The 17,358-nt window shown below is 38.0% G+C and overlaps 1 protein-coding gene across 1 annotated transcript in view; it reads right to left on the bottom strand.

The window, feature by feature from the left end:
* LOC128854832 (dynein axonemal heavy chain 10) overlaps window positions 1-17,358 on the bottom strand; it is a 286,044-nt gene that overhangs the window by 163,587 nt on the left and 105,099 nt on the right. Inside the window, exons 27-30 of the mRNA XM_054089249.1 lie at window positions 16,882-17,070; window positions 14,088-14,321; window positions 2,477-2,581; window positions 1,415-1,573 (exon numbers count right to left, since the gene is read on the bottom strand). Coding sequence (XP_053945224.1) covers window positions 1,415-1,573; window positions 2,477-2,581; window positions 14,088-14,321; window positions 16,882-17,070 — 687 coding nt within the window. The remainder of the gene's footprint in view (window positions 1-1,414; window positions 1,574-2,476; window positions 2,582-14,087; window positions 14,322-16,881; window positions 17,071-17,358) is intronic.

The following is a 17,358-nucleotide window of genomic DNA, read 5'->3' on the forward strand; positions in this document are numbered from 1 at the left end:
GTCAGTGGAAAGTGTAAATAGTTACTCCAACCTTTAAAAACGACAATGTAGACCACGGCCAATGGCGGACGCCGTAGCCGAATGGATTGGTGCGTGCCTACCATTCGGAATTCAGAGAGAACGAAGGTTCGAATTTCGGTGAAACATCAAAATGAAGAACAAATTTTGTCTAATAGCGGTCGCCTCTCGGCAGGCAATGGCAAATCTCCGAGTGTATTTCTGCCATGAAAAAGCTCCTCATAAAAAATATTTGCCGTTCGGAATTGGCTTTTAACTGTAGGTCCCTCCATTATTGGAGCAACATCAAGACGCATGCCAAAAATAGGAGGAGGAGCTCGCCTAAATATGTACTAAAAAAGGGTGTACGTGCCAATATTCCATGTACCTCGCAAGAAATTGCAAATCCCGAAAATCCGGAGGTTGTAGGGCATTAACAACGCTAATTTATATGAGTTATCATCATTCTGTTAATTGCCGCATCACTTTTTGTGATTAATTCATAGCTTTCAATTGCATCAAATACATACATACCTACATATGCATGTACGTATGTGTGTAGTTGTAAGAATTTCTTTTCTCGCTGCATGCTTTCTCTTTTGCATTTAACTGCATTTTTTCTGTAGTTTTAAATTTCAAATCGGACCGTATTTATAAGGTGCTTGTGACATGGGTAGGCACGGATGCAGCCAACTTGCTTGCATTGCGATTTCTATTCATTGCCCATAATGGACTTCAGTAATTAAATGTGAATTAAAAAACAGAAAATACAAAATAAAAAAGAGGATTTGCACAATTGTTGGACGCGTGTGAAGGTTGCAAATGCAATTACGCAAATTACAAAATCCTCGGCTAATAACCGGAACCACCTTTACAAGCCACCGTCCGGTTCAAAGCAACAACACAAAAAGGAAAACGAGCGCAGTCCAATATTGCAGAGCGTAACTGCATTCCGAGAGTGGCCGAGGAAGGGAAAATGTTAAGTTGGACGAGCATAAACGGAAGCTAACCGGACAAATGACAAGGACTGCTTGCAAAGAAATGGCAGATGCCTCAACAACATGCCGCATAGCTGGGTAGTTGCATCATGGTTGTGTTGTTGGTTGCTTGCTTGGTTGGCCGGTTGGTCCGACGGATCAAAACAAAAGGAACAAAAGCTCTTGCAGTCAGCAGCATTTGAGAGCTACCAGAAACAAGCGGCTACAATTCTTTCATGCCTTTCACTTTGTTATGGTTGCTGCTGTTTACTTTCGTTGAACACTTTTCCTGCAACTATGTACGCTTTTTTTATCACTTTTATAAAGTTGAATATTTCGCTTGTCTTTGTTGCTTTTTGTTTTAGTTGTTGCTGTCGTTTCTATGCCATGCCGTAGATATTCGTTGTTGGAGGTAAGCAAGTTAGGGGGTTAAAACTCACCTTGGGGTTAAGTACGGTGCACTTGGTGGGCAGGCCCATGTGGTATTGTGCTTTAATTAGTGTATTTATGACGACAGTCTTGCCACCACCTGTTGGCCCAACAATCATCGTCGAGTGCCGGGTCATCATGGTCTCGTACATTTGCACCACTTTATCCTCCTGCATTGTGGTGTTGGTTATTGGCGTACAAGCGTCAAGGGCATGCCATTAGGGTCCAGTAGGTCGCAGCCATCCATTTGAGAAGTTTCTCAGTTGACGAGTTGATGAGTTGTAAATGGACGTTGCGGACAAGTGATGATGGACGGTTTGTGTTTGCATTTCGAAAATAGATAAGGGAAATTGAGAAAATGTGAGAAAATGTGCATTAAAAGCTTTTCTTTCTTCTTTTTTTTCGTTTTGGTAAGTTTAATGATTATAATATTTTGCAACATTTTGCAGCTGCTAAGCAATGCCTATCCTCTGTGTGCAACATGTCAAAATGTCAGTTATCCGTTATGTTTTACAATATAGCTCTAAGAAGACGGAAACCTAAAAACGCCTGCAGCGCTGGCAGAAAAGTGGAAATGAATTCAACGGTAAAACAAAGCATTTTACTAGGCTAAGAAGAAGAAGAAGCAGAGTATGCCGCAATCTTTTACGATTTACAGCGTCCTACATTTTACTATCTTTCGCCATTTCTTATTTTTTCTCACTTTTTCCGCTTGCCCAACCACTTTTGGCACAATTCAAATTATCTAAAGAGCCCACTTGCCGAAGATTGACAAAACGCAACACTGCGGTGCTCCATTAAAAATGGCGAGAAAGCTTTCTTGCTGTATTGTTTTTGAAGAGTGCTGTTGGAGAGACTCAAGCGAACTAAATTCTTGCATTCTTTGTGAGAGTTCCTTAGGAGGTATTGAAGTGACAAGTTGTTGACATTACAAAGAACTTCAAAGGCGTCCGTGAAGTGCCAACGCGAATTAAGAAGTCAAAACGAATCGTTCTAAAGCGTCAGCATTTTGGTGCTAGGTAGAAAGAGGTGAACTACTGCAGGTACTTGAATGAATCGGAACGTTAACTTACCTGATCTGCTAGTAGTACATAGCCATCGGTTACGAGGGTGTGTCGCACGGCAGCATTAAAGGTCGGATAACCAATGCGTGGGCAATCAATGCCAGGAAACAAGTCCTAGAATGAAAAAAGAATACTTATACACATACATATTTGTGTGGGATAAAAAACAAAACGGTTAAAAATAATACACATTGAGAAGGAAGTTGCGCGCTGAGTGAGGTGCACACGAGCGACTGCGGCGTTGAAATATAATTTAAAGGTACAATTCGATGTATTATATGATTAAATAATGGATATATAATAAAGGGTAATTGAAATAAAACAACAAAAGTTCGAATTGAATGGGCAATCTTTATTATTTTTGTGTAGAACCATTCATGACATTGACTTTCGAAAGACAATCCTTTTTAAATGTTGGTCGCAAATGCGCCGTAATTCGGCCCACCGTAAACACCAATTTGAATGACTTGCTGGAGAACTTCGTCTGGTATCTCATGATTAACTTCAGTAATGGTGACTTCCAATGCCTCAATAGAAGCTGGTTTATCCTTAAAACATTTAGACTTTGCAAACCTCTACAAATAAAAGTCCAAAGGTGGGACATCACACAATCTTGGTAGCCAATGCACTGGTCTGAGACTTATATCTCGTCTGCTCACCGGAACGACGACGCAGTAAATACATTGCTTCACAAGCTGTATGGCAAGCCGCGCCGTCTTATTGGTACCAAATATTGTAGAGATCACGGGCGTCAATTTCCGGTATAATTGCATCAAAAAGCCTTTTGTCATGGCGCGATAGCGTTCGCCATTCATTGTTACATTGGCGCCAGCCTCGTCTGTGTAGAAATATGGGCCGACGACTCCTCCAGCCTATAGGCCATACCGAATGGTTGATTTCAATTGATGTAATGACTATTCTTGAATGGCTCTTCAGCCTAAATACGGCAATTTTGCTAATTGATGTAGCCATTAAAGGATCCCAGTGGTATAAAGCGCGAACATTTAGGGTATTTTCAGGATTTTTTTTGCAATAAAAAAACTTAAAAACGACATTTAAATTTTTAGGCCTCTTATTTAACTTCTTTTAAATACAAAAATGAAATTTTGTTTATATTAATAATTTAAAAAATGTCGCTGAAGTTGACCCTCCCGAAAAGTTGGACCTGGGCGGTGTTGTCCATTTTGGCTCTTCTATTTTCCGAAACACTAAAGCCAAAAAAAAAAATATTAATCAGTGTGACTGTAGCTATGCCCCGTACTAGAATAAAAATATAAAAAGATTTGACAAAGTGGCGCGGTTTTCAATTTGACACTCTAAAAATCTTGTTTTTTTCAGTTTTTTAATAAAAAAAGTACGAAATAATCGATATGACTCTAGTACGGGCGATAGCCATTGATGTTGTGAACAGCATATTAAAATTGCAGACAATTCGGCAACACCAGGCCGAAAAAAGTCATTTCGAGATTTCTTTTCCTTGTTCATTCTCTCGCTAGCATAGGGCCTCGACAAGACTTCGTACATCGTACACGGTTCTGTGCTGTTGTTTCTGCACCGTCCCATGAGATGTCGGCATCTGCTAGTTCGCGTAGCATCAACCTTCTCCAAGTGTTGCTCCATCGCAACTTTCTGCGTTTTATTTGCCTAAGGATGGGTTCCTCGTTCATTAATCTCCACAGTGTATCCTTACTGATGGTGTTTGACCAGAATATTCTACAGATGATGAGGAGGCATTTGTTGGTGAAGGATTGTAGCCTCTGTGTGATAGTGTTAGAGACCAGCCATATTTCGCTTCCGTACAATAATACGGACTTCACGCATGAGCTGAATATTCGCAGTTTAGTGCGCCTGGACATTTTTGAACTCGCCCATACTGAATGCATTCGCCCGAATGTCGCCCTAGCTTGGTTCAGCCTGAAGTTCACATCTTCATCCGCTCCACCATCTGCCGTGATGATGCAGCCGAGGTAGCAGAAGCTTTCATCAAATTCCACCGGGCATCCGTCAACCAATATCTGCCTTGCGTTTCGAGATAAATGAGTTTAAAGTTTGAGGTACGGGAGCCCGTATGGGCCGTAGAAGGGTATTTCCGCATGAAAATTTCACAGTATATTCTTGCGAAACCAAATTTTCGAAATATTGAAAAAACAAAAACCCGGTTTTTTGAAATTTTTAGACCACCTTAAGCAAAAATGAATGGTTATGTTCACCAAAGGTTGGTCTGAGCGTGAGATAAACACATCTCAGAGATCGTCGATTTTCGTACTACAACTTACGATTTGTAAACGTTGTTGAGGCGCAAGTTTTTGCATGAAAAAAGTCAATGAATACCGAAAAAAATGATGTGCTTACTTTGGAAGTAGTCACCAGAGATCTGTCAAACAAACCTATTGGAAAAAGTACCTCCAATCTGATCAACCGTTATAGTGTTTTAACATTCATGTGACTATATATATACATATATTTATATATATATAGATATGTATATATATATTTATTGGTTCCATTCTGATTTGGATTTCGATTTTTTCCATTGCAAAAAGTTTATTATTTTTACATATTAGTTTATATATTAGTTTTATTAAAAAAATTGTATGATATTGAGAGGATTTTTCAAAAATTTACCGATTACTTACTATTTTTGTAAACTTTATTTCATAGGAGGAAAGATGAGATATTTTTTTGTGTTTTTATAAAACAGCTAGAAGAACGAAGTTAAGAAGTTTGTCTTACTTTGTATTGTATAATAATACATAATAATTCATCCGGAAATTTGAAAGTTATTTAACAACACATTTTTCAAAGTAATCTTTCAACAGCTGGACCCACTCTCTTTCGTTTAATATTCATATTAATATCATAAAGTGAATAAAAGTAGTAGTAGTAGTAATTGTTTATTTATTTATAAATGTTGCATCTTATGTTTCAATAGTCTATAGTTAATACATAAAAAAAGATATAATAAATATGTGGCAATAACAATGTTGTATGTCACAGCTCAAGAATTAATCAAAAATTAAACTCTGCAATAAGAAATTCTTTATAGCGTAAGGCTTAGTATATAAAGCAAGTTAGTCTTTTCCAATTGTGACCATTAAGTACATCTTTACTTCTGCTTCATTTATCTTCACTGCGTTTAGGTATATTATTCTTATCTCCTTCAGTACCGGATATCTTCCTAAGAAGTGCTGCATATCTTCTTTCTCGCTCAAATTGCAGAGGGTGCATATTTTCTGAGCATTTCCATGCATAGTTGCGTTTAGCTTCAGTAAACCACATCTTGCTTTGAAAATTGTCGTAATGTCAGCTAATCGCATATCTTCTTTAATATGTGATTCCCCTTTTGAGTGGTCTTTATATTTCTAAATTCGCGCCGCGCTTGACTGTGCTTTTTGCCTTGCCATGTTGAGACCTTTTATTTTCATTTTGGTAGGAAGCTGCACACAGCGATGTTGCCAATCTGTAGCGGTGATGTTTTCTTCAAACTTCAGATCGAACTCCATTCCCATCTCGTTTAGATGCTTAAGCCGAAACACATTTTTACTTAAAATGCCTAGTGTTAGTTTGTGTGGGAGTCTGTTGCAATTGAATTTATAAATAGCTTTCCAGATATACTTCATGTGTAGTTCTAAGGAATAAATGTGGCTATCTTTCAAATTAGTTTCTAGTTTCATTGCATAGTTCGGTGTGAACTCGGGTAGTTGGAGGATTTTTTTAATGAAGTAACGTTGAAGGATATTTACTTCATCAAATAATCATTGCACTGCATACGGCTTGGAAGAGCTTCCATTTTGATTTGAATAGAATGAATGGCTTCGCTAAGAAATCGTTCCATGTGCATTTAATACTAGCTTTTGCTGAAGTATTTATGGCTTCTAAGTGTTTGCCGAATGCCATTTTGGGTGTGAAAATGACACCAAGATATTTATATTCTGCCACCAATTTAATTTCTTCACCTTGGTACCACCATTTTTCTGCCTGGAAAAGTCGTCAACCGCTTCTAAAAACCATCATCTCCGATTTACTTGGGCTTACTTCCATATTTCTCCAGGTTATTAATCATGGACTGCATGACCTTAGAGTTATCCGCCAGGAGAACAATATCATCGGAATAAAGGAGAAGACGTATTATATTAATGCCTTCAATGCTTTCAACCAATAATCCACCTTCCATATAGTCGTGCAAATCATTTAGGTATAAAATGAACAATAATTTCTTCTAAAGTCGGCTTGGAATTTTGTGAACACGTTGTTTTTTTCTACCCGATTTGCACGTCTTGCGTTACTTTAACACTAACACTACTATTAACACTTTTGCGATAGATATTCCCCGATAGTTACTGGTATTTAAATTAATTTTCTGAAAATTTGGTGCTTTGAAACCTTAAAGTCCTCTAAACAATTTGAGAAAATTAAGTACTGAGTACGCAGAATTATGATACTACATAAAATCTATAGTGTCACTTACATATGAAATCTTCTATGTATAACTTTTACTGTCGCACTGTCAGGTAATCGTGTAAATGTAGTATACTTCACCATGACAACTGCTTTCGTTTATTGAAAATGTAATTTCATTAAAACAGTTTTAAATAGAACAGCCGCAATTTAGGCACAAACTCCCTTACTAAATTATCCAGAACTATTTCCAAAATAATTTCCTACATATGCTACACAAACAAAGTTTTTATATTAAACGCCGCATTCGTACAAAATTTGACAATCGAAACTTCCTAGCAAATTGCGGCTTTACGTGCATGTCGCTAGTAGCAAAACCTATACCTGTAAGGCATGCGTACGTTAACGTTTTGACAAAAGTATTCACAAAACCTTCTAGAATTGCATACAAAAACAAAAACTAAATTGTCTCAAAACGAGATTAGCAGAACTGCAGAACTCAAACAAAAAGCAACTGCAGTGAAAGCAACAAATGAATTACGCCAGTCATAAAGGCGTTCATGCAAATTTAATACCCAGTTGGAAATGCTTCCTTCAGGGGCTAACTTTTTACTTATTTAGTCATACTATCTTGCATGAAATATGAAACATTTTTACAGGGGTTTCACATGCTTTTTAAGTATTATAAAAAATAGGCAAATATTCATTCATTTCATTTAAAATTTCGATTTGCGAGTAATTACACTTTTTTCCAGATAACCCTGGCATCCAAAAAGCGACCTGTTTAAATTATTTGCGAGAGAAAACGTACCAATGCACAACAGTTTGAATAATTTTTTCAACACACAGTTGAAAATATTGTAGTTGTAAATATGTTCATGTTTGGATTAATGGTAATGAAATGGTTATTTTTTTGATACATTAATTTTTATCCAAGATACTTTCTCCCACGTGTAATTTTTATAGCTTTCAAATAATGTGTAATATGGCCTTGTAGCGGATATTAATTTCGGGCAGAAAAAGTGGGCATTTGACCTACTATGGAATGAATGCCCAAACAGTTTCGTGTCGCCTCCGAGCGGCAGTTGTTTTTTTTAATAAGAAGTTTTTTCATATCATGCACTCAAAGGTCTGACATTGCCTGTCGATTGCGGGCCGCTACTAAACAATTTTTTTTAAATTATTTGATGTTGTATTCATGTCAGTGGACATCGAAACTGAAATCAACGAAATGATAGTTAACCATAAATGCGCCAGCCATCGCGTACAAAGGGATATTGGCTTACAAAAGCAGGCCAAAATTATTTGAGTGCGGTTTTGTCACTGGTTAGAATCAGCTATAAAAAAAGGAAAATACCATTTTATTGGCGGCTGCCGAAGCCGAATAGGTTGGTGCGCGATTACCATTCGCAATTCAGAGAGAATGTAGGTTCGAATCTCGGTGAAACACCAAAATTAAGAAAAAACATTTTTTCTAATAGCAGTCGTCCCTCGGCAGGCATTGGCAAACCTCCGAGTGTATTTCTGAGTCTGCTTTGAACGGTAGATCTCACCATTTGTGAAGGAGGGGCTTGGCCAAAAATCCAAGAAGATTGTAAGCGCCAATTACATATATATATAATACATGCGCATTATCAGAATGCCATATACAACAGTTTTTAATGGGGAAATCAAATATTATAATATATTTCATTTGATATTTTTTTCCCTTGCCGGTGTGAATTCTATCTCTCTTTTACCTATAGCAATTTCATATAAATGAGAAGTATACATATATACTGAAATAGTTTGAAGTTAGCCGAATAAGTGGATGCTTGGCTAACATTTGGAAAGGAGTGAGTTCAAATACCCAAGGATGAAACACCGAATTGATATGTAAGAGTTTTGTAATGAATACAATGAAGTATTAATTTTATTTATTTCCAAATACAACATTTTATGATAACGAAAATGAGGAGTTCTTGTCATCTGATTACTCTTTGATAACAAAAATTAGTAGTTTGGTCCATCAGTGCTGATTACTTTTTGATAACAAAAAGGAGAAGTATGATTATTAGTGCTGAGAAGTTTGTGATGACGACAGTGAGGAGTTTAGTTGTCAGCAGTTATTACATTGTAGGAATAAAAATGATTAGTTGCTTTGCCTTTAGAGCATAGTAGACATATTTCTCAGTTATGAGAATTTGCTATGGACAAAAGAGAGATAGGGGAAACTATCAGAACTTTCCCGTGGCTAGAACGAAAATGTGTAGATTAATGACGATAGTGATGACGATAATGTGAGTGTTTGTATGATAGTCAGCTGTCTTGTAGCGAAGTAAACGTTTTATATCAATAAAATCAGAAGTTCCAAAACCATTCTTCTTTTATTGAATTTTATTAATTATAATAAATTTTTTTTATTTCTAAGGCTTATTACATTGGTTTGGGGGGAAAAAATCCCCCAAAAGCAGATGGCTGTATGCTTGTTGTCAAGGTGACATTTCACACTAAAGAAAATCGTTTGCTGTTTTTTGTTTGTTCCAATCGGTAGTGAGTGTCGACAAGAAAGAATTCATTTACATACATTTACAGATTTCTTTGATAAAGGCGTTAAGGCGAAAGTGAGTCCTGACCGCGAAAATTGTGACTGGTGTTTATGGTGTCGATACTGTAATCATTGTTTACGTGCAATTTTGGTTTCGTCGATTCCGTTCAAGCATTTTTGATGTTGGAGAACTATTCATAATACAATAAATATTCAAAGAATTGAATAGGCGATCTTTTGAATATGAGAAATATATCTCAACAAATTTCGAAATTTTATAAAACTTTAATAATAGGAGCATTTCAATCACAAAGAGAGAAAACTCTGATCTACGAAGAGCTCTGGCAGGAATATATATTAAAGATAAAAGTCTCTCAAATCACGCCACGAACAGCAGCTCCACGAATCAAATAGAAAATCAAAGCCAAAAATAAGATTATTCTCCTGTTCTGCAATAATTTCAGCTAATCCATAAGCGTCGCGCTTCATAGGTAGGGATTTGAACAGAGAACCCGAAATTGCGCAACGGAAAATGTAAGTAAACTTTCTAGATTCGGAGCGGATAGATGACTGCCTATGTGAGGGGTCCTCTTGGACAAAGAATCAAAACTCGTCCACTGTGTTACCATGGGCGGAGAAACAGAAGAAAAAGGACCAGACAGGTGGAAAAAGGAAGAAGGGGCCTTGGGCTAGAAGATGACGACCAATGGCGATTAATTACAGTTGTATTAACCGCTTCAAGCTACTGATGAAATTCACCAGGTGTGTTATACCTAAATCCGCTATATCCGCAAGTGTAGCAAAACAAGTGGGCGCCCAGATGCCTAAGTATTTTCCCGACGAGGCCAGGTCAGCTGAGAAGAAGGTGCTGAAATGATTAAACCTTATTCTTCTGCAGAAAAGATATGAAACAATCCCAAGCCTCACCGCATGGCCACCTAATGGATTGTGTCCGGTAAGGATACCTATCAAATTCGAGAGCTGCGGCTTTATTAGCGGTAAAAGCTGCGTGGATCGCCCCTGATTTACCTGCGCGGCCAGCAGAATCTCGCGACTTTGCACGTTTGCGCACTAACCTATCGCTCGCTGTGCTGACGCGAGACCCATTATTCCAGGCGTAAGCCAAAGGTTCTCAAGGGAACCCCAGTCCTCTCGTTTTGCGATGAAACCGGCTCCAGAGTCCCTTGTCTAGCCAGCTCATCAGCGAAGTAGTTTCCCACTATGTCGCTTTGACCAGGAACCCAGATGGGCCTAATATCGAAGTATTCGGATGCAGTCGAGAGAGAAGTCAGGCTTTTACCGACTAATTTCAAACGCACAAACAACGAGTCTAAGGCCCTAATTGCCGCCTGGCTATCGGAATAGATGTTTACGTACTTTACAGTAATTACAGTTTGCGTCTAACTCCGCTTGGAAAACACTACAGTGGTCTGAAAGCCTAAATTTGAGCTTGATGAGGAACTGCTCGAAGAAAACTCCCCCACCAACTCTGCCGCCCCACTTCGACCCATACGTAAGCAGGTTTGTTTGGAGGCAGGTCATGCTCCAAATGTTGCACCCCACCCACGTCTAATACGGAGATCAAATGAAGGATGCATACGCAAAAGCTTCAGGGTCGTATAAAGATAAGTGAAATCGGAGCTATGACGCCTAATAAAAGCAAGCGTTGCATAAGATTTGGTAATAATAAAATTTATGTGACTAGCAAAAGTAAGTTTCGAATTCAATATTACACCCAAGTCTTTATGCGATGCGAGGTATCAATGATATTGGCACGCTTAGAAAGGGTAATAGATATACATATTGACATATATAAGCCTATTTTAGTTGCCTATTTAATTACTATTTAAACTACTGCTTATACAAATACAATTTAAATATTTCTACCAGCATCACCAAACTGTCAAAAGAAGAGCTTAAGTTGACTTATTTCGCAAATGAGATTTGAGGTAGCACGAATATCATACTAATAAGCGTAGGTGTATAGGTAAATATATAAATTCATGTAAATGCCCTCTTGGGTTGCTGTGGCAATGACATTGTTTCACCAGCACGTGGCCAAAGAGTGAGAGGCATTACGCGGCATGCCTGCTCTTCTAGGAAATGTTTTTATTGCTATACGAAATTATGTTTCACTGGTTTGGGGTCTTTCACTTTGCTGGCACATGCTCCACGTTTTGAGGTTTTGAGCGATGGGTGACTCTTACCTACCCGGAATTGATATATGTATTTTATCAAAATATCCATACACAGACGCATCTGCAGTATGCCTCACATTATTTTACCTTTTCATATACAGTCCGGTTCACTTGATTGGAGGCAATAATTTTTATGAAAGAAAATGGTTAATAAAGCAACCTTATTTGATCTCGTAATCCAAGGTTTTCTGATAATTCAAGTGGAGACTGTACTTTGGTCGAAAATAAACATGCATTAAAATATAAATCCATCTAACTGTATTTCTGTAGCTTCAGCAGCTGTAATACTACGCTTGATTTATTGGTTCACTTGATTAGAGGCACTAACCGAATAAGAAAACAAATAATATTAAGTATAGAAATTTTTTTATTGTATATTTATTATTTATTTATTATTATTTTATTTTAGATTTGGTTGTACCATCTTGTTTATAAATTACTTCGTAAATATGTTGATCAATGGACTTGTACAAATTCTCCAGATAGCCTAATGAAATATCAGGCCAGGCCGTTTTAATGTTTCGAGTTAAAGAATTTTTGTCTTCAAATGGTTGTCCATTCTCATAAACCTTACGAGCCAGCGATCCGTATATATTTTCAATAATATTTACATAGATTTGAGGAATACGGCGGCCATGCTAAAGTTTCATCGTTTTGGGATGCGGTCCAAGTTTTGACCACACCACTAATAATCCGAAAGACTGCAGCTCTTCCTTCGTTATTATTGTTGTTTTCTTCGTTGGTTTTTTTTTTAAATCACAATCTTGTCCATGATTTATGAGCCCAAACTCACAGCCGTTATCTTTGCACGTGTATGTAGTTTCCGTAAGTCCTATCGTTATCTATATATGGAACAGGGTGGTCATACTAGAGTTAACGCTGGCCGTTATGGGTACCATTGTTTAGAGACAGCCTTGAAACCAGAAATAATGGAAAGAGTAATCTCAATCCAACCTACATATTCAATTAAGATGCCGCGCTTTGAGCGCTTTGTGAGACCTGTCAGGTTTCAATAGGGCGGAGAAGCAATAAACCCTCCTGTAAGCCATTTCAGTTGAATTTCACTCCGCCTACGTAGATTACAGAGGTTTGCCCCAGCCCGATTGCAATCTGCTTCCGAACTAGTATATCATAATCAGGTCCTTACTGGAATCAATCCTGATGGTCCGCAGGTCGCACTGTCATCTTATCATCAGCCGCTTCTAACATGGAGAATAGTCGCTGAGCAGGTAGCTACCCATTATGAATCAGATATCTTTGGATTTTTTAATGTTCCACATGCCGTTGCAAGGCGATACTTATTTTTAAAAGGCGTTGTCGGTTTGCTTTTGACACACAAACCTCATCGGAACTGCTAGCTTTTAAACCGTGTCCTCCGTCTCTGCCGCTCATTGTCGAGGGTTGTTAAGGTGACAAGACTTATTCGCAACTAACTTGCTACCACAGGCCCCCCGGCTATCGGCGACCAGTCGACCCCCACGGTAGCTTGGAGTCCAGCTTAGTCGTCCGATCCATAGAGAGCGTGGACTTTCACACTTGAAATATGCACATGTGCACTATTCTGTTGAAAGTTCCAATTAATAGGACCAAATATTTCACGAATCTCGGGAAAAGATGATTCCAACAGAGCTTTAAAGCTGTTTCTAGCCATTTTATATTCTATAATTTACAATTCGAGCTCGCCATGGCACGATAATGCTCCTCATACCATAAACCACCTTCACGAATGTGATGTCGTCTCAAGTACCTCTCTTCCTTTCTTAGGCCATGGAAATCGTATCCATCGGACCCATTCAGATTGAACTTCTTTTTTCCATTCAGAGGGATCATTGTTTGTAAAAGAACTCCAAACCATGTGATCCCTTGCAAACTCGAGGCGGCGGTCTTTGCGAAATTTATTAAAAGGTGTTTTTCTTGTAATTGTCTATGCTTCAGATGTGACGCCCTTCGAGCGGTGGATTTGCTGGCAGCAACATTTGTCATTTCTTTAATTTTTACTCTTGGAAGGGCGGAATTTTCGGATATCCTTCGGTGTCAAAGCCATCGCAGTTCTGCCTTTGTAGTTCTTACCATAGGAGGTAACTTGGTTTCACATAAAGGTCCACAACGTTTGGACTTCGATCAATGTTTTTGGCAATTTGGCGATTTGAAAGACCCTCTGAGGTCAAGATATCGATTTGTTCTTTTTCGTGATCTGTTAAACCCTTCTGCTTTCCCATTTCATTAGAATTAAGAAGTTTTCGATCAAATACAATGAATGATTAAAAAGCGCAGCTTTACTGCGCAAATAATGAGTGCCTCTACTCAAGTGAACCGGACTGTATAAGTACAGTTGACAAAAGCATATTAATATATATACAGAAATGCAAATACATACAAACATATGTACATAAATATTAGTGCGCTATTATGCTCAACATGATTTGTTCGCAACACCTCCGCTATGCGTTGACAATATGCGCCTGTGGCAGCGCAATACACATCGGCAAATACTTACCTTAATAAGTCCCAAAAACAAAGGCACATCCTCAAAGACGAACTTCGGAAAGTTCATGTCACGCAGCACACGCATCAGCACAACAGCCTCGGGTAGATCCTCCGATGCTCGCTTCATCACACCCGCCATCCGCAGTACTGAATTCAGCGAACGTAAACCCCAATCGTAATGGCATTGCTTGGAGAGTTGTTCCTCTGCCAGCTTGTAGAGTACTGTCATCTTCTTTGCCAGAACCTTTAAAAGTAATTACCGTTATTATTATGAAAATATTCGAAAACGAAATGTGCGTTATAGTTATGGCTGTGGTTGTGGTTCTGATTAAATTGTGAACCGGGCGCGGGGGAGTAATGCTAAGAGAGAGAGAGAGAATGTTGTTGAAGCGGTTGTGTAGATATTGTGTGTATGTACAAGTATGTGTGTGTATGCTATGTATATTTGTGTGCATGTATGTGTATGGATTCAGCTTTTATTGCGCAAACAATGGTGGCTCTTGGTTGCGATTTGTTGTGCAGCCGCTACAGCCACCGTCGCTGCCGTCGCCACCGTAAGTGTTTAGATTCTGCGCCGCATTTTGGCAACTTAATAATCGCATTATTGTTATGATGTCATTATATTATAAGCATATGAAGTCATTGTGGGAGCGTAAAGCGCGTTTGTAACCAGCAACAATGAGTAGTAATAACAAAGTCGACATCGGCAACTATGGGTTAACCCTAGAAGGGTACTGTGAGTAAAATTTACTCATATAAGGAATAGATTTGTTCGTAAATCTGCAGGTTGGCCACACTGAAAGTCAAGCTACTAGCAGTGCTTGGCCCACTCTGTCATTAGTCGGCTGCCGCAAGCATTGAATGGTGTTGTTTGATTTATGGCGCTTGTGGACAATTTAAAAAAAGTTAGTGAGTAAAATTTACTCATCGGTACCCTTTACGTACTAAATTGTGTGAGTCAAATTTATTTATCAGTAACTTACTACGTGTCTAAAAAATATATTTTGTGCTGAATTATGACAATTATGTTTATGTTTTGTATTATGTTACCGTAAAGAAAACTACATAGCATACAAATGGCAGGTCGCGGGCTATCAGAACAAAATATTTTGGAGGCAATACTTGAACTAGAATCTGAAGAAGAAGACAATTTGGAGTTGGAGCTTTGTAACTTTGATGCGGATTCTTGGGACAGTGTTGCAGATCCGGAATATCAACCAGAACCGGAAGAACTAAATGATGTCGAAGAAAATTTGATACACGGAATCATAAATGCCGAAGAAGCTGAAAAGGAAGAAAGGGAGGAAACACCTGGAAGCAGCAAACGTAAAAAACAGAAACTTATTGAGGGGAGAAGAAATGAAAGATCAGCTACCCAAGAAATTTGTGAAACAGAAGATGTAATTACAATTATTACACCTAGTACCAACAATCTGATCGGAAAAGATGGAAATTTTATTTGGAGTGAGGAACATGTTGCTGTGCTAGGTCAAAAAACTACCTCAAAAAATATTGTTCACATTCGCCCTGGCCCAACAGCAAATGTAAAAAATTCGTTGTGTCCTGCCAGCTGCTTCAAACTGTTTTTTACCGCAGACATATTGGAAGAGATTTTGGTTTATACAAATAAAGAAATAAACATTCAAAGGGAGAACTATAACGATAAATCTCACGCGGTTTTGTCAAATTTGGAAATGGTCGAACTTGAAGCATTTCTTGGTTTTTTAGTCTTGTCCGCTGCTCTCAAAGATAATCACTTGGCAACACATATGATCTTTGACACTACCTACTGTGGGGAAAGGTACAAGGCAACCATGCCTGAGAGAAGGTTCAAATTTATCCTAAATTGTCTAAGGTTCGATGACAAAGAAACAAGAACTGCTAGAAGAGAAATGACCAAACTAGCTCCAGTTTCTTCTATCTGGGACTAACTTCTAAACAATTGTAGGGTGAACTATAAGGCTGGAAGCTATATAACCATTGATGAGCAACTAGTTGGACTTAGAGGCAAATGTCCATTTAGGATGTATATTCCCTCTAAACCCAACAAGTATCTCATCAAAAGTGTCATGTCTTGTGATAGCGGAACAAAGTATATGTTGGATGCCATTGTTCACCTTGGAAAAGGAAGTGTTCTTGAACTGCTGAAAAATGTAAAGGGCACCAATCGAAATGTCACGATAGACAATTGGTTTACGAGTGTACCACTTATTCAACGTCTCCGTCATGAATACAAAATAACAACTGTTGGCACAATAAAAAAAAATAAATCACAATTGCCTATTGAAGCTACAGATATAAAGTCTCAAAAACGAGCCGCATCCACTTCATTGTTTATATTTCATGAGGATTTGACAGTTGTATCATACTAGCCCAATAATAATAAAAGTGCCCTGAATGTCCTTGAAAAACAATTTTTATGTATTCATAATCGTCAAAAATCAATATTAAAGTATTATTTTTGCTTATTTTACATATCATAATAAAAAATTACACTTATATTATATGCTGGCTTTAAATTTTTTTCATTTAAAACTACTATTTTACAAAATAAATCAGATAATAACGTAAAAATTCTGAAGTGAGTAAAATTTACTCATCGGTACCTATAAGCGCCTACAATTTAACCGTACCCTTCTAGGGTTAATGGAGCACATTTTGATAAACACCTGCGCACCTACACGCATACACGCATTTAGCAGCTTAACATATGCTGCATATAGTTAGCTTCACAAGTGTGCGCTGAGGTATGTAATTTCAAAGTGTTGTGCAGGTATGTGTGCGTAACAGCGTGCGATGCTTACTTTGGCCGTTAAAAATCCATCAGAGAAGAGCGAAATTAAGCAGATCAACTCCAAATCCGGTTTAATGCAGGTCACCGGCCGAAATAGCGCCTTAACCGATTCAGGCAGCTCTGTACGCCCTGCATAGCCCGGGTTCATGGTGACAAAGACGCCCACTTTGCGGTCGAGTTTGATGTCACTGCCTTCGAACTGCATATGAAAAGCAAAGAAGGGAAAAAGGTTGAAATAATATGATATTAAATTTTATTTTCTTTGAAAATTTACAGCTTGGAGCTTAAAAGTTTAAGCTTAAGAAATTCGATAAAATCTATGTTTATGAAAAATGTAAGAGGCGGTTTTTATGGTCAAATATCAGGCATTCTTTTTTTAACAGTTCTTTTTTACTAGTTAGACTTCATTGTACTTTTTCAAGTAATTTCATGCTTCCTCTATTCTTTTAATCGTTGTTTAAAGGATTTGTAAAATTGTTAAATTTTT

The sequence above is a fragment of the Anastrepha ludens genome, chromosome 2 (genome assembly GCF_028408465.1).
Source record: "Anastrepha ludens isolate Willacy chromosome 2, idAnaLude1.1, whole genome shotgun sequence".
NCBI classification, from domain to species: domain Eukaryota; kingdom Metazoa; phylum Arthropoda; class Insecta; order Diptera; family Tephritidae; genus Anastrepha; species Anastrepha ludens.